The sequence below is a fragment of the Mandrillus leucophaeus genome, unplaced genomic scaffold, assembly GCF_000951045.1.
Source record: "Mandrillus leucophaeus isolate KB7577 unplaced genomic scaffold, Mleu.le_1.0 Scaffold122, whole genome shotgun sequence".
NCBI lineage: Eukaryota > Metazoa > Chordata > Mammalia > Primates > Cercopithecidae > Mandrillus > Mandrillus leucophaeus.
Genome location: NW_012100543.1, coordinates 5,921,136 through 5,948,643, shown reverse-complemented (window position 1 = coordinate 5,948,643; position 27,508 = coordinate 5,921,136). Strand labels below are relative to the sequence as shown.

The 27,508-nt window shown below is 35.3% G+C and overlaps 1 protein-coding gene across 2 annotated transcripts in view; it reads right to left on the bottom strand.

The window, feature by feature from the left end:
- The window catches only part of NBAS (neuroblastoma amplified sequence), a 466,664-nt gene that overhangs the window by 229,936 nt on the left and 209,220 nt on the right, over positions 1-27,508 (bottom strand). For both annotated transcript variants that reach the window (XR_001005077.1, XM_011971446.1), the window contains exons 26-28: positions 16,680-16,813; positions 10,911-10,973; positions 8,739-8,861 (exon numbers count right to left, since the gene is read on the bottom strand). Coding sequence is in view for 1 of the 2 variants with exons in the window: in XM_011971446.1 (XP_011826836.1) it covers positions 8,739-8,861; positions 10,911-10,973; positions 16,680-16,813 (320 nt within the window). In the remaining variant the exon portion in view is untranslated. The remainder of the gene's footprint in view (positions 1-8,738; positions 8,862-10,910; positions 10,974-16,679; positions 16,814-27,508) is intronic.

Below are 27,508 nucleotides of genomic sequence, written 5' to 3'. Positions count from 1 at the left end.
AACACTTTTTTTCTTCCAGCAGACAAATACACAAAACAAAATGATATATTTCAAGTATTTCAGGACAATCCATGAAATGTTTCCATTTGTCTGACCTGGGTATGTGAACTCTTTAGGCTTCAAAAAAACTGGAGCACTCTTTCAGATTTCTTACAGGCAGAGAAGTAGCAGAATGATGGATGAAGTGAGTGTCCATCTTGCACACACTTGATAAAATCAGACCTAGGCATTGTCTAGCTAAATTCAATTTCTTACAGCCCAGCTGTTCTTCTGGAAGCCATCCATACTGGGGCAGATGGTACTAATATTTTCTCACACATGGCTAGCCGTAAGTAAAGGTTCTAATAAAAATAAACTCATTATGCATTATTTGCAATGGCCTTTTAAAGAATATATTCAGTAAATAAGAATCAAGAGTAGAACTTGAAGAAAGTAACCAAGAGTTTTGCAAATTAACAGACAGATCCCTGAACACAAATGCATTAGTTGCAGCTTTGGAATAGATGTGGATTTCCCAGGGATAAATAGTGTACCTCAAGTTAGTAAAACTTGCATTTGTGACAGATTTGCTGACATCTGCCACCCTTTAGAATAGGTATAAGAATATTCTGTGGGTATTGAAGGCCAAGCCATGGAAGTATGCATAAAATAATTAAGATTCATTTCAAGTCAACTATTATGAAAACAGGCATCATATTCTCTTACACATTCACAGTAAATAGATTACCATGGGTAGAAATTAACTTCAGGGACTCTGTAAGTATTTAGGGAACTAATTCGGGGGTAGGGGAAGTGGGTTGGTAGGTAATCTAGCAGCAATTACAATGCTTTCCTGCTGAAAAGTAGATGCCAGAGTAAAATCAGCATGATCTTGGAAATATTGGCCATCCATTTGTAGCTATAAAGAAATCTTAAGGCATTTAAATAGTCAAAGTTATCTAAATTACCAGAGAGGGCCACTGACATGTAAGTTCCTAACTGAGGTGTTGTATGGTGGCTATAACACTTGCACTGGAGAAATTACGATCTAGAAGGGAACTTAAGGCACATATGTTAATGACTGTGGTATAGTTGCAGTGTAACACCATATAGCTGCAACAGACAGTAAGAGAGGTAGATACAAAATGCTAGGGAATTTCTAGGAAGGAGAATTCAATTAAGCTTGGAGGAGTCAAACAAGGTCTCCTGGAAGATGTGCTGGAGCCAGCTCTTAAAAGATAGAAAGGAATATACAATAGTGTGTTTTTACTGCTGGGTTTTATTTTTACTTTGATAGTCGGGTTAAACTGAATCTCTAAATCCTAAAGTTTAGGTAAACAAAATATGTTTAAAAAGTTCTTGAAAAGTTGCCTTTGCTTAATTCTACTCCTTCAGGATTAGTGCTTGAGGTGGCTTTTTTCCCCAGTCTTCTTTATATTTTTACGTAATCTCCCTACAGATCTGGAATTTAACCTTCCCATACACACATGGGGATCATTCTCAAATCCGTAACTCCAGTTCGGACTTCTCTGCTGATCTTCATGTCCATCTTCACAGCAGCATCTCCACCTACTGTCCAGCAAGCACCTCCAAGTCATACTTACCCTTTATTCTATGCATAAACTAAATGACTAATAGGTCAAAAAGTTATCAGTTTCTTTGTGGACCATTTGGATATCATCTAATGAAATGTCTTTCAACTCTGTTGCCAATTTTTCTTTTCTTTTTTTAAATATACATTTGACGTACTACATTGTCAATTTTTCTACAGAGTAATCTGTTAGTTCTCTCATGGCCTTCATAGCCTTTATAAATATTCTCTTCATATTAATTAAGTATATCCCCCTCTGGACCAGGGAGGTACTATATCTTTTTCTTTGTAAGCCAGACATCAAGCATAATACAGACACAAATTATGTCAAAATCCATAATAAAATATTCATTAAATAATGTAAATAAACAATTCCATAAATAAGTGCACAATTATAAAGTATGAACATTAATTGTTCAGTTTTCCTGTCTCTGTTGTAACTGGCTCTAAATGAACTTCCAAAGAACTTAGCAAAATTTCTAATTTCATTAGATGTGCTACTTTAAATGATGACAATATAGAAAGAGACAAAATGAAACAAAGTTTTTCCAGATTTTTAAAATCTGTCATTATCTTTTCACTCACTTATTCTCACTTATTCCTTTGAAATGAGTAGCTAAAAACTATCAGTGCTTTAAGCAACACATACTAAAAAATAAGTAAGTCATTCACTCACAATTTTTTTTCTTTTAGGACAGTGTCTCACTCTGTTGCCCAGGCTGGAGTGCAGTGGCAAGATCTCGGCTCAATGCAACCTCCACCCCCTGGGCTCAAGCAATTCTCTAGCCTCAGGCTCCCAAGTAGCTGGGACTACAGACATAAGCAACCACGCGCAGCGAATATTTGTTTGTTTTTTATAAAAACAGGGTTTTGCCATGTTGCCTGGGCTGGTCTTGAACTCCTAAACTCAAAGTGATCTGCCCACCTCTGCCTCCCAAAGTGCTGGGATTACAGGCATGAGCCACTGTCCTTGGCCCATTCACCAAATTTTTATTAAGCAACACATTAAATATTTTCTGAGCATCAACTATGTACCTGTCATAATGTTTGTATCAAAGATTCTATACTTGTGCAACTCTCAAATGAATATATACATTAGCTGGAATTTTTATTAGGAATGCAGGAAAAAAACAGAGGAGTGAGAAGAATTGACATCTTTCCACTACTGACTCTTCCGATCTATAAACATGATGTATTCCTCCATTTCTTTAGATCTTTAAGAGATCTCAACAATGTTTCATAATTTTCATATAGATACTTTTGCATATCTCATGTTAGATTTATTCTTAGGTATTTAATGTTTTGATACTATCATAAAGTTTTCCACTTCATTAGTCCTGCACATCTCATGTTAGATTTACTTAGGTATTTAATGTTTTGATACCCTTATAACATTTTCCACTTCAACAGTCATGTAAGAAATGCATATTTTAAAAAGACAATGAAATGCCACTATATACCCATCTAAATGGCTAAAATGAGAGAAAAAAAAATCAGTATCCAGTACTTGTGATGTAGTGGAGTGACAGTAACTCTTACATATTGCTGAGAGAAATATACACAGTACCATTTTGAAAAACTGTTTGGCAGACTCTCCTAAAGTTGAACTCAGGTATATCCTATGACTCACCAGTTCCACTCCTAGGTAGATATTCAAGTGAAGGACAGAAATATGTACACCAGAAGACAGATAAGTACAAATTTATTCATAGCAGTAGCATTAATTATAGCAGAAAATGAGAAACAATTCAAATGTCCATCAACAGAGAATGTATAAATAATGTGTTATATTCACAAAATGGAATACTTTGCAACACTGAGAATGAACAAACTAAGGTTATACCAACAATACAAAGGAATCTCAAACATAATGTCGAGAGAAAGAAGCTACATGCAAATGTATATACTATAGAATTCCATTTATATAAAGTAAAAAAAAAAATAAGGCAAAGTTAATCTATAGTGTTTTAGTGTTTTGAAGGGGGTAACTTATAGCACAAACAATCCATATACATACACTCAGTTCTCACTGCTGTGAGCTTTTCATACACATGGATAGCATCCTACTTTAGCAACCAGACTTCTGTCTGAGGACTTCCACTGCCAAAAGGCATGCTTAGTTATGCTGGAAGTGTAAGGGAGTTAACACTCATCAGACCAGTCCTCAAACAATGATAGCCACGAGAGGGTAGCTGAGTAATCCTCCAACTCCCAGATGACCCCAGCAATACTGAGCCCTAGTCCACAGTGGAAAACCTCCTTATGTAATACAACCAGTATTGGCTCCCTTTTCTTCCCTGTATCAGTTCCCCATTCTCCTACTGATGCTAGGCTAGAATTACCTTCCAAACAACTCACACTCTAATCTTAGCCTCAGGGAAGCCCACATTGACAGAAGAATAATGCACTATTTCTTCACTTAATTGCTGTCTACATGGGTTTGGTATGATCATTTTATAAAAATGTAAGAAGCTGTAAACATCTTTTTTTATAAAAAAGAGTTGATGGTATACTGTGGAGTTAGAACCAGAATCCAAGTCATCTGACTACCGAGTCAAAATAATTTCCTAATATGACTTCCTTACAGGTATTTAGAAGACATGAAAGACATAGATCAAGGGGGACTTCTAAAGGGATGTTCACATTCAGAAAAGATTAAGCAAAAGGAAATGAATTAAATCTCCAGCCTAAAACAAGTAAAAGTACGCAAAAATAGTGGACATCCGGCAATAAAAGACAGTGATCCCTGAGAGATAAAACCAAGTCTTTTTTGTTGTTGCTCTTTGAGACAAGGTCTCACTCTGTCACCCAGACGGGAGTACAGTGGCACGGTCATGGCTCACTGCTGAGATGACTCTTAAGACTACCCCAGTTTACTGCCTTGAGAAAGATTCCAGACCACAGCACAAGAAAGGAAAAATCTAAGCAGACTTGTGGACTCCCTGCATTGAGAAGACAGAACTGAAATTCCAGAGAAACCAAAGCACACAGAGCACATGCAGGACGAAGTGCCAGGGAGGACACAGCAGAACTAGAAGAAATTCCCAAGATGTGCGAAGGGTCCCCACAAATATTCAGCCAAGTAGAAGCCATAAATGCCTGCGGTAAAACTGCCCAAGGCTAGGCAAAGAGAACATAATGTCAAACTCACACCCGCTGGAAAACCTCAGGACACAAGGGCATTAAGCAAAGTCTTAGCTCAGTTATAGGGAATGATTAGCCCTAGAAGGAGCTCTTCCTCCACCTTAACTGCAAGAAGCAAAAGGATTAAACTGTTGGCAAGTAAATTAACCATGTCCCAGAAAAAAGTACAAGAAGATTTACAGTAAGTGAAATAAATGAGACATAGAAAGAAAACTATTGCATGTTTTCACTTATATGTGAAATAAAAAAAATCAAGTATAAAGAAAGACACCAAAACAGTGGTTACCATGAAGGGTTGGATGGGACAAATAAGGAGATGCAGATTAAAGGATACAAAGTAGCAGACAGGTAGATGAACAAGCCTAGAGGTCTAGTATACATGAGAACTATAGGTAATAAAATTGTCCCGTACATGGGATCATGCTAAAAGAGTAGATTTTAGCTACTCCTGCCACAAAAACAAACAAAATAAAGTAGATAACTATGTGAGATGATTAATGTTAATTTGTTTCACCATAGTAACCTTTTTACTATTTATATGTATCCCATCACATCATGCTGTATATTTTAAATATATAAAATAAAACAACTTTTTAAAAAGTTATAAAAATACAAAAATATAGCAAACAAGAAGGAAAAATTCATAATGTCTAGTATTCAATAAAATTATTTTGCGACCAGGAGCGGTGGCTCATGCCTGTAATCCCAGCACTTTGGGAGGCCGAGGCAGGCGAATCATGAGATCAGGAGTTTGAGACCAGCCTGACCAACATGGTGAAACCCCGTCTCTACTAAAAATACAAAAATTAGCTGGGCATGGAGGGCGCCTGTAATCCCAGCTACTCGGGAGGCTGAAGCAGGAGAATCCCTTGAAGCCAGGAGGTGGAGGTTGCAGTGAGCCAAGATCACACCACTGCACTCTAGCCTGGGCGACAAGAGAGAGACTCTGTCTCAAAAAAAAAAAAAAATTATTTTACATTGGAAAACATGAAAAATATGACAGATAATGAGGAAAAAATTATTGAAAACCTACCCAGATATTAGATGGGTATCACAGATGTTAGAAAGATGTTTTTAAAAAGAAGAGAAATGTCAGAAAAAGCTGGTGTTAGAAAAACAGGCAAGAATGTTTCAAAATGTATTATAACTGTTTAACATATGTTCAAAAAGTTAATGAGGCATGAAAGTTTAATAAAAACCAAAATTGAACTCTTAGAGATTTAAAAAAAAACTCTTAATGAAAAATACAATGAATGTACAAATTGAGACATTAGAGAAAAAAATATGTAGTGGACTTTAAAGAACAGTGATAGAAATTCACCAGAATGAAACCCAAATACCTAAGAATATTAAAATAAACAAGTAACACAGTATTGATGAGCTGTGGGGCAACCTGAAAGGTCCTAATAAATGTATAATTGGAGTCCTAAAAGGAGAGGAGCAGAAGATAAAGGAGAAGAAATATGCAAAAATTTTCCAAGTTGGATGGAAACTATAAACCCAAAGATCCAAGATCCAAGATGTTTTATGAAGAAAACTATACCATGAAATTAAATTTGAAACTGATGTCAAAAAGAGAAATTCACAACAGCAATTTAAAAAATATGAGACACACATCAGAAACAGATTAAGTCTGACAGCAGATTTCTCATTGGAAAAAAAATGGATGCTAGGAGACAGTGGAGCAATTTCTATACCGTAGCATACTTAAAAAAAAAAACTGTCAAATTTGAAGTGTATACCAAGTGACTATATCCTTCAGAGAAAAATGTGAAATAAAGACTTTTTTAAACAAACAAAGATGAACAAATGAATCACTGGCATCCTAGCACTACAAAAAAAAAAAAAAAATTAAAAGAAGCCTTCTAGACAAACAGAAAATAAAACCAGACGGAAACACAGGTCTACATAAAGAATTAAAACTGCCAGAAATGGTAACTACATGGATAAATACACGACACATTTTTCACATTATTTACATCACTTTAAAAAATAGTTTACTGCTTGCAAATAATAATTACAATGCAAAGTGAGGTTTTTAACATACATAAAAGTAAATTATATGATGACAAAAAAAAAAAGCTTGGAGAAGAGAAAGTATCTTGCTACAAACTCATATTGTAGAGGTAAGAAACAACATCACAGGAAGATCTACCTTCCTGTGATAGTGTAATCTTTTATATAGGAAATCCCATGAAGTCTGCAAAGAAAAACTATTAGAGCTAATAAGTAAGCCCAGAAAAGTTAGAGGACATAAGATCAATATATCAAAGAATCAACTATATTTCTACACACTAGGAAGGAACAATCTGAAAATGAAATTAAGAAAGCAATTCCCTCTACAATAGGACCAAAAAAGAATAAAATACTTAAGAATAATTTAACAAAATAAACGCAAGAATAGTACACTAAAAACTAAAAGATCATTTAAAGAAATTAAAGAAGAACTAAGTAAAGGGAAAGACATCCTATGTTCATGGATTGGAAGACTTAATATTGATTTAGGATAGCAACGTTCTCCAAACTGACCTACAGATTTGATGCAATCCTTATCAAAATTCCAAATGAAGAAATTGGTAAGCTTATTCCAAAATGCATATGAAACTGCAAAGGCCCTATAATAAACAAAACAACTTTGGTGAAAAAAAACAAAGCTGGGAGACTGTTATCTAATTTCAATATTTAATACAAATCTGCAATAATTAACACAGTATGGTATTGGAAGAAAGAAATAAATGGATCAATGGAACAAAATAATCAAAAATTAAGCCCCCATTTACACAGACAACAGATTTCCAAAAAATTGCAAAGGTAGTTCAGTAGAGAAAGGATGGCTTTTTAAACAAATGGTGAGGAATAATTAGACATAAAAAGTTTTTTGATCCATACTTTGAACAATAAGCAAAAATGAACTCTCAGAATGGTTCATGGATCTAAATGTAACATGTAAAACCAAAAATTTTCTAACAAAGGTAGGAAAAAAACATTGTGACAAAGCATTTAAAAAGTACAAATTGATTAAAAGGCAATTTTTTAAAAAGTATACTCTTCAAATCACAAAGATAACGAAAAGACAGGGTACAAATGGGAGAAAATCTTCACAAAGCATACATCTAATAAAAGGACTTATATCTAGAATATGTAAGAAAAGTCCCAAAATTCAATAAAAAGAAAAATAACTCAGTTTTAAAGACAGGCAGAGAAAACATGCAGATAGCAAATAAGCACTGACCACACCAAGTGTTGATGAGGATAAAGAAGAGCAATGTAGGATGTAGCAACTGTAACTCTCCTACAAGCCTGGGAGGAAAGCAAAATGGCACAAATCCTTTAAAAAACAGTTTGGCAGTTTTTGAAAGTTAACTATTCACCTACCAAATGATCCTGCCATTTCATCCTTAGGTATTTGTCCAAGAGAAGTGAAAGCATATGTCCACACAAACACTTGCATATGAAAAGTCATAGCAACTTTATTTGTAAAAGCCAAAACTCAAAATAACCCAAATGTCCATGGACAGAGAAGTAGTAAACAGAGTGTGAAAATTCCATACAATGAAATATCATTCAGCAAATAAAAAGAAACAAACTACTGATCCATGACACGACATGGATGAATCACAAAATAATTATATTGAGTGAAAGCCAAACAAACACACAAACAAATTACACTGTGTGATTTATTTATATAAAATTCTAGGAAATGCAAAGTAATATACAGAAGTAAAGAAAATAGATTAGTGGTAGCCCTGATGAGGAGAAGGGAGCATGATAACTAAAAGCAAGAGAGAAAGGATTCTAAAGGAGTAATCAAAAAACTTTCAGGGGTATTGGATATGTTTATTATCTTAATCATAATGATGGTTTCCCATGGGTATATACATATATCAAAACTTATCAAATTATACTTACACTTTATGTGCAGTTTATTATTAGTTATAACACAATGAGGTTGTCAGAAGAAGAGAAATACTTTTAAAAAATTTAAAATTAATTGACCCAAGTATCAATTAATTTTATTACTCACTTCCGGCCGGTGTGCCTAGTCAATCTAACCATCAGCTTGCGTGCCTCTTCCGAGCTAGACTGAGTGTTTTTAACAAATGAAATTGGTTTCTCGAGTCCATGTTTTTCCAAAAGCTCTGACACACTATAAGTGAAAAAAGGATTATTTAATGTCTTGCTACCAAAGAAAAAGACTCTAAGAATCTTAGGCATATAGGTTGCACTTCAGTGTTTATTACCAAAAAAAATTATCCCATAGTGTAATCCAATTTTACATATAACATTGATTCTCAACAAAAAAGAAAAAAAAATCTAATAATTATATAACAAATCTTACCTTTCTCATTGACTTTTATTAGAATGTAGTTGGGCTAAGTAGCATACTAAAAGAAAGCATGACCTATCTTTATCTCAAAAATCTTTCTTACCACAGCACCTGTCAGTAAAATAAGCCAAATCTATACTTTCAGTACAGTTTTAATTCTTATTAATCCTATTGAGTATTCTGTTATAGGGAAGACTACTAGAAAAGCAATAAACTAAGAATGCTAAAGTTAGAAGACTCTGGAAATCATCAGGCTCATTCTCTATCAAGAATCCATGTTATAAATATACAAGATATGTCAAAAATTCTCTCTGTCTCATGAATCTTCTTGAGATATCCCATTCCATAATCATCAACATCATATAAACACTTGATCTGACTCACAAAATCTCACATTTATGAACTGACTACTACAGGACTGAATAGAGTGACTGGATAGAATCCCGTGACTCTTCAGAAAATAGGTTTCATTGGTAAAGTCACCTGGCATTATGTATACTAAAACATTTATCAAGTATCTGGGGCTATGAGGTAGAACAGGAATATAAAGCTCTTATCTTGAAAGCACAGTAAATTAAGCTAAATAGTGAAACCTAAACATCATCCAGAAACCTATAGGGTGTTAACTGTTCCCTTGAGGTACTGATGGCATAATCAAACTACCAGGACCACCCATGGTTACAATCACAGACATGTGATGAAATAAATGACGTTTATTTCACTGTATCTCTTTGAGCTATCTCTTCTCAATTTTACTAGAGAAATAAAGGTAACTATGCAGATTTGTAGAGAATGAATTTACATTGACTCAACCCACCAAGCCTGAGTCAAACTAAACTGAATGTGTTAGGAAGGTAGCGGAGAGGACAGGCACAAGCCAGCCTACCATGGGAAAAGCTGATTTAGTAAACATTTTTCAAGAAATACAACTGTATAACTTTCAGAACACAAAATAACAGGAATCAAGCTAGGTAATAATAAACACAGGTCTCCAGGAAACTGAACAGTTAATTCTCTATTAAACTCACATGTTATGGTACACAAAACCATTCTGCTCCCTCAAAGGCAACTTGAAATATTTTTACACTAAAGTCCATTAATTTGAATAAGATTTCTAATCAGTGGACTCCAAATTATCATACATACTACTATTAGTAATGTTATTAGCTATAATTTCTACAATTATACATTGGAAGACCAGAGTTTATTATTCTTAAATTTTTACTTTTAATATAATACTTAAAAGTTAAATGTACATATTTACATAAACATAAAAATAAATATTAGTAAACAATATCAGACTTTCTACATGGGAAATTAAGATGATTTCAATCTCCAAAAGAGATAGTTTAACATTTTATTACAACAGTAAAGAATATTCCTCCAGTGTTGCATGAGGGTTCTAATGCAGTTTGACATAATACAAATAGTCAATTCAATGTATTATGCCCTAAAAAGGGAAGTTAGTGTAATAAACATTGTTTGCTGATAAAGATGCAATAATTGCTGCATGAACTAACATTCCTTATGTGCCTACGATGTAGGAGGCACTTAAATGTTTAATCTAATATTGATTCCACAATTTCATGAGTTAAGATATTATAGACAAGAAAATCCTAGGCCCAAAGATCACACAACTAGTAAGTGGTAAGGTCTAAATTTGAATGTAGGTTTTCAAAGATCATGTTATTATTCTATCACTCCACGACAATGGGGTATAGTGTATTTGCTGTTGAGAAAATTCACTCCCAAGACAAACAAAAATGAGGTCAAAATAGAAACAATGACTCACAGGCAGACTTAACGTGACATTTCTTGGACAAATTCCCTCAATAAGCATGGAGCCAAAAAAACTGTCATTTTTCTTACCTGAGAATTTGTTCCAGTTGGTCTACCATGTCATGAAGCTTTGTGGTTGCCTCTGTCTTATCACTAATAAATTAAAAGAAGAAGAAAAAAAAAGTCCTTAAGCTTAGTATTAGATTTTTAAATAAAATACAAAACTTAATGAAGTGAAAAAAAGGAAAGATGTTTCTTTTACGTGTACTGTATAACAATATTGCCTAAATTCATTCAGCATTACTCATGATTCAAGAGAATAAGAAATGCTAGAGTAGAACAATATTCTCTGTTACAGATTAGTCAGATATGAGGAACTATTTTCTAGGGTACTTTTGGTTCAGTTGTACTTAAAGGTAAAAAAAAAAAATTATAAATCGATTGTTTAAGATGAGGTAAAGGGTAAAATCATTATTTACTACTGTTCTTTTAAACCAATGAAACAGATTAAGAAGAAGCATAGTCGTGCTGGCTTTCTCCTAGGCCTATCTACACAACTTAGGATCTCCTCTCCAGGAAGTTTCCATTAGGATTCTATATACTCAGGAAAGTTCTTCCACATAATCCTCCCCTGTGCATTAAGGGAAGGGAATCCCATCCACTTCAATGTTAAGGAATCAGCGAGAAGTACATCCATCACAAAGATAATTCCTGGTAGGGAGTGAAGATGAAAAGGCAATGCTTTCTGAGGAAGCCAGTAAGCAGAAACTAGGAGAAACACTATCATGAAAAAGATCACAAAAATAAAAATGTGGTTGGTAGGGAAGATTAAGTATGGCACAACATATGTGCAAGTGAATAGAGGAATATGGTGAAAAAGATTATAACTGCTAGAAAAGCCCTCTTTCACCCTAGACAACTGTGTGTCCCAAACACTCAACTGAGAAACACTGCCCCTGCCACTCTCAGGTGCCTTCTGTGCAATGCTCCACCTGATTTCCCGCAAGAGCTTATGGTTTTATTTATTTTTTATTATTTATTTATTAAGTACAATTTCCATTGTATTTTTCTCCAGAGAATAGTCTGTCTTCATTTAAGGACTCAGCTCCTTACATAGGCTTTGGTGGGGATTGTGGGGCAGCACCCACAGGTCAAAATCGGCGTGGGGGTGTTCGGTGCTTCACGACATCAATTCCTGACTATTTTGCTGTGAATTGCACAGCCCACACAGTAAGGTAGCTTCACACGCAGCTTGGGAAGCACATAGGCATTGAAGACGCTCGCTTCGGAAATGTCCCTGACTGCTGCGGCCTACACTATGTTTCGAATGACGAATTTCTTGATGCCCTTGTACTTGGGCATGCATCAGGCACAGTTCATGCAGTGAACAGGCTGCATGTGGCTGTGGCCCTTTTTGGCACGACCATTGTTCCTTCTTTTCTTTGTCACCTTGGAGGAACACACCAGAGAAAGCAATGGTTTTATTAACAAGAAGTCCAAACAAAAAATCTTTGGACTTGGAAAATTAAAAATGTCCTGCTTTGGACAAAAAAACCCTCATTATTTTTAAAACTATCTGCCTGGTTTAAATGTATCTGACAATTAATCAATGCAACTTACAAATATTATACTATCTGTTTACACTAAGTTTTAGGCTTTGGACAAGAATGATGAGTGGGATATATTCTACTGAAAGTCCTTCAGATGATTATTCATCAGAGTTAACTTCCCTTAACATAGTCAGCTGTGTGTGTGTGTGTGTGTGTGTGTGTGTGTGTGTGTGTGTGTGTGGTTTTTTTGTTTGTTTTGTTTGAGACAGGGTTTTGCTCTGTCACCTAGGCTGGAATGCAGTGGCAGGATCATGGCTCACTGCAATCTCTGCATCCTGGGCTCAAGCGATCCTCCTGGCTCAGCCTTCCGAGTAGCTAGGACTAAAGGTGTAGGCTACCACACTCAGCTAATTTTTACATTTTTTTGTAGAGATGGGGTTTTCCTATGTTCCCCAGACTGGTCTCAACTGATTCTCCTGCCTTGGCCTTCCAAAGTGCTAGGATTACAGGCATGAGTAACTGCACCTGGCCTTATTCAGCAATATTTTGGAAATTATCATTTTACAGCTCTATTATAATCATTTATCACAGATATTTGAGGTACAATGTTCTTCCTTTGTGAACTGACATTCACGAACATAACGAGTAAAGAATTTTTTAGCCAGATTAAATAATCTGCCTAGGTAAGATGCAAAAAAATTTAATTAGATTAAGTGATTGCTCATTTCTCAAATAGCAAATGGATGTATTTATAGCTTACCATTTGATAAATAACAACTATTTTAACCACTAAAACAAATAATCACCAAGAGAATATAAATTGAAAAACTTGGCATGAAGAACAAAGAGAACCACAGAAAATATTTTGAGCCCTATATTTTAATACAAGGCTAATTTGTAATTACAAGTTACTTAGAAAATTAAAAACATGAAATGCAATCATTAAGAAATTAATGGAGTAACAAGAAAATATCAAGCCATTCTTTGTGTTTACATAAAAAAAAAAGTTAGATCAGAAACCAATAATCTGAAGCCAAGAAATGCTTTTGGCCATGTATACACGAGAGGCATTTCTTAGCCTACACGCTCTTCAAAAACAAACATGTCAATCCCCTAACTATAACATCTACGTAGAAAATATTTTTAATATCATAATCCTACTGATACCATGATAATCTCCTCAAAGCAGGCAAATTACTATTTAATAATTAATAGATAAGCTTTAACTGATATTTATGCTATTTGAGTTTAGTGGAAAACAAAGTCTAATATATTTACTTTTAAGAGTTATGCACATGAGTTGGAAGTCAGTGATTGTGCCTGGTTGACTTAGGAACAAGAAATGAGCTATGAAGCTGACAGAGGAATTATAAGGTTCCCACCGAGCCCAGTAAGGAAGAAACCCCCTGCTGCTCCAGCTCTCGGATCTGCATCTCTGGTCACACTCCAGGGAGGAGCAATTTGACTACAGACACACTGACCGCCTTTGGGTTGAGATTTTTAAACAATGGGAACAACATTTTGCTACAAAAATCTATTAATACTATCCAGTTTACCTGCCTTTGGCTGCCTATGGAAGGCCTACAGTTCTCAGAGACACACTTATACACTCTGCTGCTCTCTACTAGGGATGTGAGGTAGCCTGTATTCACACCAGTACAGGTCTGAATAATACACAGATGCTGAGTTCACTCTGATTTACCTTTCCCTATATGAAGAAGGAAGGAAGAAAAGAGAGGGGTACAAATAAACTTATCAAGGAAAAAATATAAGAACAGTCTTCAAAGGTCTGAAGGTTATGAATTTCCAGAATGGATGAGACCATTCAGTGAACACCACAATGAATTTACATATGAAACAGAAACACATCCTTATGCTATTTCCAAACACCAAAAATGAAGATATTGAAATCTTCTTTAAAAAAAATCCATATTTAAATAGGTATTATTCAGGATGCCACTGAACTTCTCAACAATACCAGAAAGAAAAGACAAGAGTAATACCTTCAAAATTCAGAAGATAAGGATTCTAAGTCTATGATTCCATGTACAATTAAACCTTCTACCAAGTAAAAGTGTGCAATTATGGTATTTTCCTAATATGTGACAGTCTTTTAAAAAATACCTCTCAGGCAATCTTTGACAGGAAGCTATTTGACAGTATACTCCATCAAAATGAGGAAAAAGTGAAGAAAGAAGAAAGGAAAACCAAGAAATGCAATATGCAACACGAGAGAGAGGCAAACGAAGTCCCAGGATAATAGATGGACAGCAGACACAGAGAACAATTCATTCATACCAATTCCAAGATGGATGTTTCAAAAGGAAGAGAGCGAGAGAAGAAGAGACAGATAGAAAAAAAAAAACACAGAAAGGAACAGAGAGATTATTAAATAGTTTTCACGACTGAAAGTAGTTTAACAGTTCTGTCAAAGCATGAGGGTAATGGAAAAAAAGAAAACAACAGAAAAGGAAATTATTCAATCCAAGAAAAACAGATAGTTGTATTAAAAGGAAAATAAATCACACCTAGTTCTGCAGTATAAACAATATTTACATAATCATAATGATGAAAACACTGGAAAATCGTAGGAGAAGTGGATATGGGAGAAGGGAAAGGACTTCCATAAAAGGAAGTCAAAATGATATAAAATTGCAAAATCAAAAAAATAACAACACGAGCATAACATTTTAAAGGAGGTAGGCAAAGACAAGGAAAAATCTACCAGCGAAAGTATTTGCTTTTTGAAGACAGGAACCCAAGGATGGGAAAAGTGGGCAGCAAACAGCTGTTTATCAGCGGATGTTACTAATATCAGTCTTCTTATTCCGACTTTAACTATGTTCATACATTATTCATATTTAAAAATTAGAGGAAGATCATGTCCCTTTAGGCTCCTTTATTTCAGAAAAGAGCCTCCCCACGGCCCCACATTTTGTCTTCCTAAATGACACTAACTGTTTAAAGTACAAAGACCAGTTAATGCACAGAACAGCCCACATTCAGTATTTGTCTTACTCTCATGGTGTTATTTAACTTGTCTCTCTACTTCCCCTATTAGCTGCAAACTAGAAGTTCAGCCTAAAAGACTAATCTGATTAGACTCACGGTAAACAACTTTAGCAAAAATATTCCTTAAGGGCTGCTGTAAGACCAGGTGCTTCATACTGCATCACATCAGGAGGCATATAAGGTCACGCAGTCTGACTATAAATGATGCCACCTTTCACGACTTGGTTAAGATGATGGCAGTTAGAGCTCAACTTTGAAATTAAAAAAAAAAAAAAGTCACTGGGGTAATACTTTGGTATCATGCAAATAACCTTTTCTCATTAATCTTTCACCTGATTTCACTTCCACTAATGACTGCATGAATAACTATTTTACGGTAGATTGCAAAATTGGTGACTGCTATCATTTGCTACATAAGAAATAAATATTTCCTTTTGTCAGATATGATCCTCCCTCCCAAAATAAAAAGAAAAAATAAAAATGTCCTCAAAAGTAAAAGGAAAAGAGAGAAAAGAGGGAGAAGATAAAAAGAGAGCAAAGAGAAAGAGAAAACAGAGAATGAGGCTTTCTTGTCTAAATATCTGATTTTGTAAATTGGGAAATTAATGACCAAAGAAGTAAAGTGACTTGGCTAAAAGTCACAAAAGCTTAAAACAGGTCTGCTGGTATTTACCACTGTTTCATGTGTTGTTATTTATGTCCCCAGATGTGAAATTTATCATACATACTCAATTTAATAGAGGGATCAGAAGAATAATTGTTACCTGATTTCCAAAGAAAACATACAAATTTGACTTGCATACAACTAAATAATCCAAAAGCATATTATATACATTTCCATTTAAACATAAAAGCAGTTAAGAATTAGGTACATTCACTACTTAAAAGAATTCCTGTAGGCAAAGGCAAAGAACAAACAATTCATAGAATAAATATAATTAGTCCATAAATGTGAAAAAAAAAGCTTCATTAAAAACACAATTACTACCTACTGACTTATAAAAAGTAGTTTTTGTGGAGATGGTGGTGGTATTTGTGTTTTTTAATAGAAAATTATCATGTTTGACAAAATTCAGAATTTAATTATAATTACAGTTGAACAAAATATAGAACTTCCCATATATTGGTAAGACAAGAAATGTTTATCCTAGGCAATAGGACTGAGGACGATTTTGTTTTCTTCTTTATGTTTTTTTCACATTCCTAAAATTCTCTAAGGTAAACATTTGGGGAAGCAACGTTTTTAACTGTTAGAATAAAATAATACAATTAAGACTGGCATACTGTGGATTCTTACCCATATCCTCTTTCTGGCAGACATTCTAGTATGTCATAGCAAAGAGAGAGTTGGTCATTTCGTTCACAGGTATAGATGCACTCTAGTGCTATTGCCATCAGTTGGTCCTGATCAGGAATAATTTTTTGCTGCAGCTACAGAAAATAAAGTATGTTGTATTAAATGTCAACAGATTTATAGTCAACTTTTCCATATCTCAATACTACTGTCAATAGAATATTAAATAGCACAATTAATCAACTATAGAAACAAGTCTTGATTTTTCTTTATAGATTTCTAGGGTCTTTAATAATTCTAACAGAAATCACATTTTAATTACAGAATCAACTATAAAAGATAATTTGTAACCCCATAAGCTGTGTATCAGCTGAAAACAGATTCTTCAATTTATGACCCAGTCAATATAGAAAAAAGAAACACTGTGAATTAAAAAGGCAATTCATTAAGAACATTTCTAACCCTGGAGCCAAATTCTATGTGTTTCAGTTACAAAGTTATAAAAAAATTCCTTAACTGATATTCAAAGATGTTACAACCTATTACTTCTCAGTAGGCACTACATATTACTCATTTAACTACAGAGTGCTGACATTCTATTCAAAAGAAGTCCAATTGTAATAGAGTATTGTGCAAATCATAGAACATATTCCATAGTTCTGATGAAGAAAGATGGCTACTTAGGGTCACTTTCTATATAGAAAAAAGCGTTTCCCATTGCAAACCACAGATTCCCATTCTTGGAGTATTTTCCAGGATACGAAAATAACCAATTGATTTTTGTTTTTCTCATCTATAAAGCGTGAATATTAACAATACCTTTCTAAGAGGACTATTGCAAGGATTAAATAAATTAATAAATATAGAAGGAAAAATACAGAAAAAAGTAAGAATTTGCATGCTTATATTATTAGCACCACAGCAACCAAATGAAAGTAATTTTCTTAGAGCTCTTTTCAACAACGAAATAAATCTAAGATAATTTCCATGATAATAGTCTACTAGTTTTCAATGTTTTAGTAGAAATTCATCAGTAAACACAAAAGAGATAGGAAAGTGATGGAGAGAAGCTACCAAACAAGGGCATTTTCTCAGTAGAAAAGCCACATCAATGGATGTAAAAAAGAAACTTTCAAGGTTACCAGGAAAACAAAGTTTTCCAAAGCTGCCGAATTAAAGGATTTATATACATATCTTCAAGGTACAGTTGGCCCTCCATATCTGTGGGCTCCACTTCCCTGGATTCAACCAACCATGGATCCAAAATATCTGGGGGAAAAAGTGTCTGTCTGCGCTGAACATGTACAAACCATTTTTTCTTGTCATTATTCCCTAAACAATATAGTATAAAAACTATTTACTTAACATTTACATTGTATTAAGTATTATATGTAATCTATAGAAGATTTAAAGTATACAGGAGGATGTGCAAAGGTTATTGCAAATACTACATCACTTTGTATCAGGGACTTGAGCATCCATGGATTTTGGTAGCCTGGTGGTAGGAGGGCTTAAGAGGGGTCCTAAGGCAACCCCCCCACAGATACTGAGGGATGAATGTATTCATTTGAAAAATGTCATCTTTAACCAAGGTTGCCAAGTGACTAACTGGTAAAATAGGAACAAGCTGAGAGTAATAAAAATAAGTACTGTTGAAAATTAATAAAAACAGCTACCTTTTCCTGATTTATTTTTCCTTCTTTCCTGTGTGTGTGTACATATACAGTTTTGTTTTGGTTTTGGTTTTTTGCAGATACAAGGTCTCACTGTGTTGCTCAGGCTGGTCTCAAACCCCTGGCCTCAAGTGATCCTCCTGCCTCGACTTCCCGAAATGCTGGGATTACAGGCATGAGCCACCACACACAGTCCTCTGATTTCTTATTGTATGCCAGGTACCATTTCTAAGTGCTTTGTGTGTACTAATTCGTAGTCTTCATAACAATCTATAAAATTAGTACTAGTACTATTCTCATTATACATAAATGAAAAACAAACACCCTAACAGGTCAAATAATTTGCCTGAACCCACAGAGCTAATAAGTGGTAAAACAAGGATTCAAACCAGGCAATTGGCTCCAGAGCCTAAACTAAGCAACACAGGCTCTCACAATCCTACATTCAGGAAGAATGAAAGAAAATGAGAGAAGATATGGCAATAAAACACTCATATATGGTAAGAAAACATCCCCGGAAGATAAAAACACTGAAACCAATTTCAGTCAAGGAACAATTTGGGAAACCATTTGAAATAAAAGCCAAAGTCCTGATGTCTTACTTGTTCTCCCCACTTCCTGTCTTTCCCTCTGTGAGACGTTAAAGAACAACTTTTATTTATTTATTTACTTTCTGAGACAGAGTCTCGCTGTGTTACCCCTCAAGTGCAGTGGTGCAATCTCGGCTCACTGCAACCTCCACCTCCCAGGTTCAAGCGATTCTCCTGCCTCAGCCTCCTGAGTAGCTGGAATTACAGGCACCCACAACCACGTCTAGCTAATTTTTGTATTTTTAGTAGAGATGGGCTTTTGCCATGTTGGCCAGGCTGGTCTTGAACTCCTGACCTCAAGTGATTCACCCACCTCGGGCTCCCAAAATGCTGGGATTACAGGTGTGAGCCACTGCGCCCGACCCTAAAGAACCACTTTTAAGTTCAATGTCCTTGAGTCCATATTTGATCACATATGCTCAAACCTTATGTTGAGAATCCTTTAACAGTCTTTCAATATGAAAGGTAAACAACAAACCTTTTGCCTTCCACTTAAACACCTCTGTGGCCTGCTCCCATGAACCACTTACCCTTCTACATAAAGTTTTATTCCACTCAAATTAAATTACTTGCGCTTATCTAAACATGATATTAACCTGATTATATCTCCTTGTTTTAGTCTACTCCTACCTGGAATGTCTTCTTAAGAAGACATGTCTTGCCATGTCTAAAACCTATCCAATAATCCAGTTTTATCTTCATTTGACTTTGACTTAAATTCAGCTTTCCCAGATGTCTACCGTCCTGGAGTATGCTCAATAGTTGCTAGTCCAGTGAGTAAGTCCTTACACTACTCTCATACACAGATACCCTTTTCTCTCTGTATTCCTATGGCATATTTCTTTTCTCTTCTTATGCCATTCAGCATATTTTTTTAAATATAATCTGTTGTGTCCACAAACCATACTGTTCAAATTTGTAAGACATTTTTCAGTCTTTCCCTGTTAGAATCTCTATAAGATACCTAATTTCATATAGTCTAAGACATACTTTTTTTTCATCATTCCTTCCCTATGATCTCAGTTGTCACTTTTATACTGTCATTTGCCTTTTCTCAAGCTAAAAGAGGACAGCCCATCTGGGACTTTCTAAGAAGTCAATGAAATGAATCTTCCACACCACAGGCTGCAGATTATCACTCATGCTGCACAGCAAGGTAAAATACAAAAGAATAATAATTTCTAAAAAATCTTAAAATTATGCACTATATACACTAGAAAAGAACACAGATGATAAGATAGGATACCTGGAAAATCCCAAAGAATCAAGCAATCAAAGAAATCAGTGAAGTAGCAGAATACAAAATTAACATACAAATAGCTTTTATATACACAAACATTAAACAGAGGAAATGAGGGCAGATAGTACCAACAGAGAAAACTTAAAACTTAGGAATAAATTTAACAAAAAATGTGCAAAACATCTAAGAGGAAAATTTTTAAGCAATCCTATAAGAGATTTAAAAAGACATAAACTAATAGAACAACATCCCCTATTATTGGATACGATGACTGAACATTAGACAAATACTGGTCTCCCTAAGTTAACATACAAATTCAATGCAATCACAATAAAATACCGATAAGCGATTTTATGAAAGTAGACAAACTGGTACTAAAGTTCAGATAGAAAAACAAATACACAATAACACGAAAAAAAAAACAAAAACAAAAAACGGGGAAAAAACCCACAGAGGAATACTACCTCCTCAGACATTAAAACACACTAAACTCTCCATAATTAAAATCATGCAGTACTAGTGCGTGGACAGAAAAACCAGTAGAATACAGAAACTCTAGAATTAAACACATGTACAGATGGAAATTTTGGTATATGACAAAGGTGGCATTTCAAATCACTAGGGTAAAGAGAAACGTTTTAATAAATGATGCTGGAACAATTACGTAGTCATTTGGGAAAATAAAATCAGATCCCACAATACAAAAGAATAAACTCCAAATAAACTGGGAAGAGAAAAATAAAACCATGCAAGTACTAGAAGAAAACATGAGAAATTCTTCCTTAACTCTGAGTATGAAATGGCTTTCCAACCATTACTCAAAATACAGAGGCAGTAAAAGATCGAACAATTTGACTACACAAAAATAAAAAAATGAAAACATTGTATGACACAATAAACAAAGTCAAAAGATAACTGACCAATTGGGAGAAGTATTCACAATATATGCCATAGACAAAGGGTTAGTTACACGAATATGTAAGAATTTCTAAAAATTAAGGTACAAAAGAACAAAAACCCTAGGCAAGAGTGGAGCAAGGACAGGAATAAGTTCAGAAAAGAGAGATAATGTCTACCTAACATACCGGAACATGTTAAAACTCATTCGTAATTAGAAAAGTGCAAATTGAAACAACACTGAAATACCGTTTCTCACCTATCCCATTGGCACAAATTTTAAAACATGACAACAAATTCTGTTGGCAAAATTGTGGAGAAATGGGCATGCTCCTACTTGGTTGGTGGGAATGTAAATTAGAACAATCCTACTAAAGAAAAATTTGGCAATATCCAGACAACTCTTGCCTTTTTAAACCCAGCAATCTCCTTCCAGGAATATACACTGAAAATACACCAATAATTTAAAAATACATATGGACAAGGTTATTCATTGAAGCACTGCTTGTAATTGCAAAAATATTTGGAATGACATGCATCCCAATACATGGAAAGCTAGTGAGACTAAATAAGTAAGTTCTTAAAATTTTAATAGATTTAGATTTATATCCATATGTGGCTAGTGGCTCCCATTTTGAATAGCATAGCTCTAGAGATACTTTTCAATTCCTGAGGACCGTAGATCAAATTGCAGCCAAAAGTTTAAGGGGTTAAGTATGCCCTCCGCAAACATATCTTGCTGGGACAGGAGTCCAGGACCTGCTGAGGAGAGGGGCCTAGTAAGCACCCGATACTTCCGATACTTTCTGGAGGATTACACCCTAGGAATAAGGGAGAACTAGAAATAGGAGAGTCTTTTCAAAACTTGAAACGGCTCAATCCCTGATCAGATTACAGGGACTTCACTACTCAGAGAATAAAATGACAAAGAGAGTGGAGATTACTTGCCACATGGGTAACTGGTGAAGGATAATTTCCATTTCACAGTACTGCAAATTAAAACTGCAAGGAGATGCTACTATGTACACAGCGGAATGAGTCAAATTTTTCAAAAGACCCTCAATGGTAATTACACAGGTGTTCTCTTTAGAAAAATGTCTAGCCTTATACATTATGTGTAGTTTTCTGTTATGTATGCCGTATTTGTTTTCTATTGATGCCATAACAAATTATCACAAACTTGATTACTTAACACAAATTTATCCTCTTACAGTTCTGTAGGTCAGAAACCAAAATGGGCCTGACTGAGCTAAAATTCAGTTGTCAGCAACTGAATGTGTTCCTTCAGATGCTCTAGGAGAGAACCTACTTCCTTGCCTTTTCCAGCTTCTAGAGGGTGCCCACACTACTTGTCTCATGGCCCCTTTCTCTATCTTCAAAGACAGCATCACTCTGACAATTCTATAGCATCCTGACCACAGCCGGAAAGATCTGCTACCTTTAAGGACTCATGTGGTTAGACTGGGCCCACCTGGATAATTCAGGATAGCTTTGCCATCTAACAGTCCTTGGTTTAATCAAACCTGCAAAGCCCCTTTTGCCAGGTAAGGTAACATCTTCATAGGTTCAGGAATTAGGACATGGACATTTTGGGAGGCCATTATTCTACCTACCACACGTGCTATACGTCAGAATAAAAACATAATAAAGTAATATGCATACTTGACTATTCAAAGTCTGGTTAAGATTATCCTCATCCAACACCTGAACAATTCAGATCCTTTGATCATTTTAACTCTGACACTAAAACTCCCTTCTTACTATTGTTCGTCCTGCTTTTAATACTTTCCATACTTTTTCATTATTATTAATTTATACACTGAATGCTTATTTATATTTTTCTCATATTTACTGTTTCCTAAGTATGATTCTTTTTTCCCCACTCTTTATCATTCCCTCTTATATCTCACTACTTTCTTTTTGGATATAATTTCCTTCTTCATGAAGTACATCCTTGAATAATTCTTTCAGGATGGGTCTGTAAATGATAAACTCTGTTTTCAGTTATCTGTAAAAAGTCTTTTTTACACTCACATTTGAATGATAGTGTCTCTATGTAAAATATCCTGGGTTAGAAATGCAGTATACTATGTAGTTTAAAGGTTTTGAAGTCACACTACTTAGGCTTACATCTCTAATGCATCAGTAAATAAGAAACATATGATGTGAGCAAGCTCACTAACTACTCTGCTTTTCTGAATCTATAAAATGCGAACAATGATAGCTATATAGTCATAAAAAACTTTAAATGAGTTAATACATGTGAAATGTTTAAAACATAACTACCAACGAAAAAGCATTAAGTAGCCAGGCACGGTGGTTCATGCCTATAATCCAAGCGCTTTGGGAGGCTGAGCCGGGAGGACTGCTTGAGGCCAGGAGTTCCAGAGACCAGCCTGGGCAACGTAGCAAGACACCATCCCTACAAAAAGTTTTTTTTAAAAGCATCAAGTAAATGCTGGCTATCATTAACTATTAGGTTGACTTAAATATCAAGGTTAATTTTACTCGACGTTTAACATGTATATTATTTCATTGTCTTCTGGTATCCATTGTTCTTAAGAAGTCTGCTTTCAGATTTACGTTTTCCTTTGACTGTAACTTTTGTTTACACTAGGCCACTTTTAAGATTCTCTCTGTGTCCATGGTATCCTTAAGATCCATTACAGTGCATCTAAATATAGGCTGAACTATATTTCACTTATCTTCCTCAAGATCTGAATGTACCTCGTATCTTTCATTGATTTTAGGAAAGTCCCACGTTGAATACTGCCTGCTTTATTGTCATCTCCAGTCTCTCTTCCTGGAATGCTTATTCTCTTTCTGGAACTCTTATGTCAGACCTGCGCTCTCTATCCTCAATGTCTTTTAACCCTGTATATTTTTCATTTCTTCACCTTCATGTGTAACAATCCAGAAAATTTCTTAGATTATCTTCAATATTTCAATTCTTTCTTCAATTGTAGCCAAAATTCTTTTGAATCCATCCATTTAATGTTTTGCTTTTATTACTACAGTTTCAACTATAAAAGTTCTATGTGCTTCTTTTTCAAATCTTTTCTTTTTTCACAATTTCTCCTTCCTATCTCATGGTCTTTATTTCTTTCCTCATATCCTAAATATTTAAAATATTCATTTTATAGCCTGCATCTGATCATCTATTACCGGAAGAGAAGGGGAGCAAGGCCTGCCACTGAGTTTTGCTCAAAGTTTACTTTCCTTTTGTGTTTTATAAAGTTGGATTGTAAACTCATCTTTATCAAAGCTTTAAGAATCTTGTACAGTCTAGATTAAAGTGAGTCCTTCAGAGAGGTTTTGCTTTTGCTACTACCAAGCAAACTAGGTGTCACCAGCCCATGTCCAGTTTTATCACAGGTCACAGAGGAGTATTAACTGAAAGCACATATTCATGTTAGGCAAGCTTGTTGTTTGACTGCTCAGAAAGCAACTCCCTGCCCCCACATTCCCCACTCCCCTTGAATCCAGAATACATGCCCAGGGAGCCACGCTCCTCTGCTGACTTCATGTGCCAACGGATAAGCAGTTTCCTACTCTACACTTTTATTGACCATGTATCCTTTAAAGAGCCCTGGCATTATACAGAAGTCTTGTATCTTCTTTTTCTTTCATTTTCTGCATGATAAAGAGTCTTTAATTTTAAATGAGTATCAGTATACCAAGTAATAACACATAGAAAGTTTGTGAATTCTATTATCTGGTTTTGATTAAGAGAAACGAAATGTAGCCCAAACAATTCACAAGTATTCATTATTCTAACCATTAGCAAGAATAAACTACTTTAAGGCTTGCTGCAACTTCTCACAGGTTCAAGTAACTATTTAATATTTTTTCATAAAGCCCATGACCTTCAAGAAAGTGTTAGAACAAAAAAAAATTATTCCATCCTTTTTTTCCTTCAAAGAAGTGTATTTCTTTTTACTAGATCTAAGAAAGAAAAAGTCAACATTGATTTATGTGTACTTGAGCTAAAAGGCATAGGAAAACAGACAACATGTGCTCATTAAATTTCTAAGAAATATGAGGGGAAAAGATAAAATCTTTGGATAAGTTCTAAGTCTATACAAAGAAGCTAGATTTGCTACTCTCAAAAAGTTAAAAGACCAACTATATAATATACAGAAATAATTTAATGCCTTTTCACAAGAACATAACTTGAGTTTTGCTAAAGCTTCATATTCCACGAGGGCATCTAAAATGCCAGTCCATGAAACAGGTGCTCCTTTCTTCTGGAAGTTTCCAAGGATTTCCAGCCAATATGGCAAAGGTTGTTGAAGACTTCATCCCAGTTCTGCTAGAAGTAGGTCTGGAAGATAGGCATCTTCCTGTGGGTCTCCTGCAGTTTCGTGGGATCCCAGTGCTGTAGCTTCCTTGGCCTTGAACACTTTCTCCCTCTGTAGGCTGTTCAATTTCAGCCTGAGTTACAGCATTGGCCTGTTTCCTCCTCCTGTTCTTTTGCGTGGTACCCCTCTTCAGTGGATGGCTTCTCAGCCTACAGCATCTGCTGGCCAAGTGACTGGCCACAGCTGTGGTGACTCTGAAGCCAAGGCAAGCGCCCTAAATCGGCTCCAGGGTCAGCTGACCAGGTCACTCACGACCTACCAGAAGTCTGACTTCTGACTCATCATTTCAAAGACTTCACCTTCTATGTGAAGACAGGTATTAAAATTCACTCCTCTACAGGTTTTCAAGACCACAATCCCTATCCCTAGCCACTCCCTCCTTCTCATGAGTATTTCTCTAACTTCTACCTCTCTCTTCACTTTTGCCTGGTAGAAATTTCCCTTGTTTTCCTAAAAGTTCAACTATGCAGGTAAACAGATTTTTTTTTAAATTAACATTTTAATGAATACTTCTAAATATTTTAGTGGTAACATTTTTAGAATTTCTAGTCAATGATATTGCCAGCTACAAAAATTTATATTCATCTTTATGTTTTTTGAGTTTTCTAAATATTCTATAGTAAGCATTAAATAAGAAAAGGTCATTTTCAAACTAAAATTGCTCACTGACATATGTAATCAGAAATGAACAAAAAAGATGGCACCTAACAAAGCTATGATACCTAGTGAAGTCCTATTTGTTAAAAGAAGAGTGAACATTTAAAGCAGTTGTTCCTGGTTTTCCATCAAAATCACGAATAAATTGTCAAACACGTACTCCAGGATGCCTCCGCTAATTTCTAATCCATTATATCTGGATTGAGCACAGAAAATGCTAAGAAAAATGCACATGGTTCTGAGGCACAGATACACTCAAAAATTACTAGTTTAGAAGTCAGAGAACAATATGAGAAGGCGGAAGCTTTTGGCCCCCAGTTATTCCTACCTAGGACTAGCCCAAGTTTCTTCCCAAGTTTCACTTTCCAAGGAGGAATCCAAGCAAAGAACAATGGCTTAAAATCAGAAAGGAGTGCTTTAAGATACTATTTTTAAAAAGAGGGAGGTTCGAGGCATATGTGACGGTTTCAGAGACAAATGTGGCAGGTAAGTGTAGTGGTAGCACTGGGATACGTCTCAAGATCCATTTCTTTATCATTATGACTCTGGTCAATTTCATTATCATTCCCAAGTATTCGCTCCTCTCTTCCTTTGAGAGGATTACTCTTCACTGCCCCATTAACATCAAGCTTGCCCATGAGATGTTCTTTGACCTGTGAAATGTAAAGACGTAACCTAAGCTACATTTGGACTGAAGTTTTGTGAGCCACTGTGTGTATCTACTTTGTTCTTTTTCCTGTGCCACAAGAGAGAAAAGAGGAATGTTCTTTCTCCCTAAGTCCCCAAATGAGTAAGACATGGGACACAGCAGAGGCCAACCACAGCTGACATGACACTTGTGAGAAATAAATGTCCACAGCCGTAAGCTACTAAGATATAGATGTCACTTGTTAATGTAGCATAACTTAGTCTATCCTGTCTGATACAGAAACAATTGCACCTATTACGTTACTAAAAATACTTTGTGCATGATTCATGGAAGCTCTGAGGTGCATTGTTTTTGCAAGTAATCAAGGAAAATACAAACAAGGCTCCCTGCACAATTTTAGTAAAGCAAACAAATGTAATCAAGTTATATACAGCAACATAATAAAATACAGTGTGAAATTTATAACATTCAAAATAGAAGTCACTGTGTCAAACCCTGGCAAATGGAGCTGGGGAGAGCCATGAAGTCGGGGCGGGAGGGGGGCTCTTAGACATCATTTGCCTAATAACAGGAACTATCACAAAAATTTTTCCAAACCACAGTCGACTACATGAATCACACAAGGACAACTTATTACTTCTACATAAACACTTGCCTATTTCAAAAACTCTCTCAAGCCCAACCCAAAACTACAAGAGCCTAACCATAACCCCAAGATTACAAAGCCCTATCTTACTACAACTGACGCTTGCAAATCAGAACTCA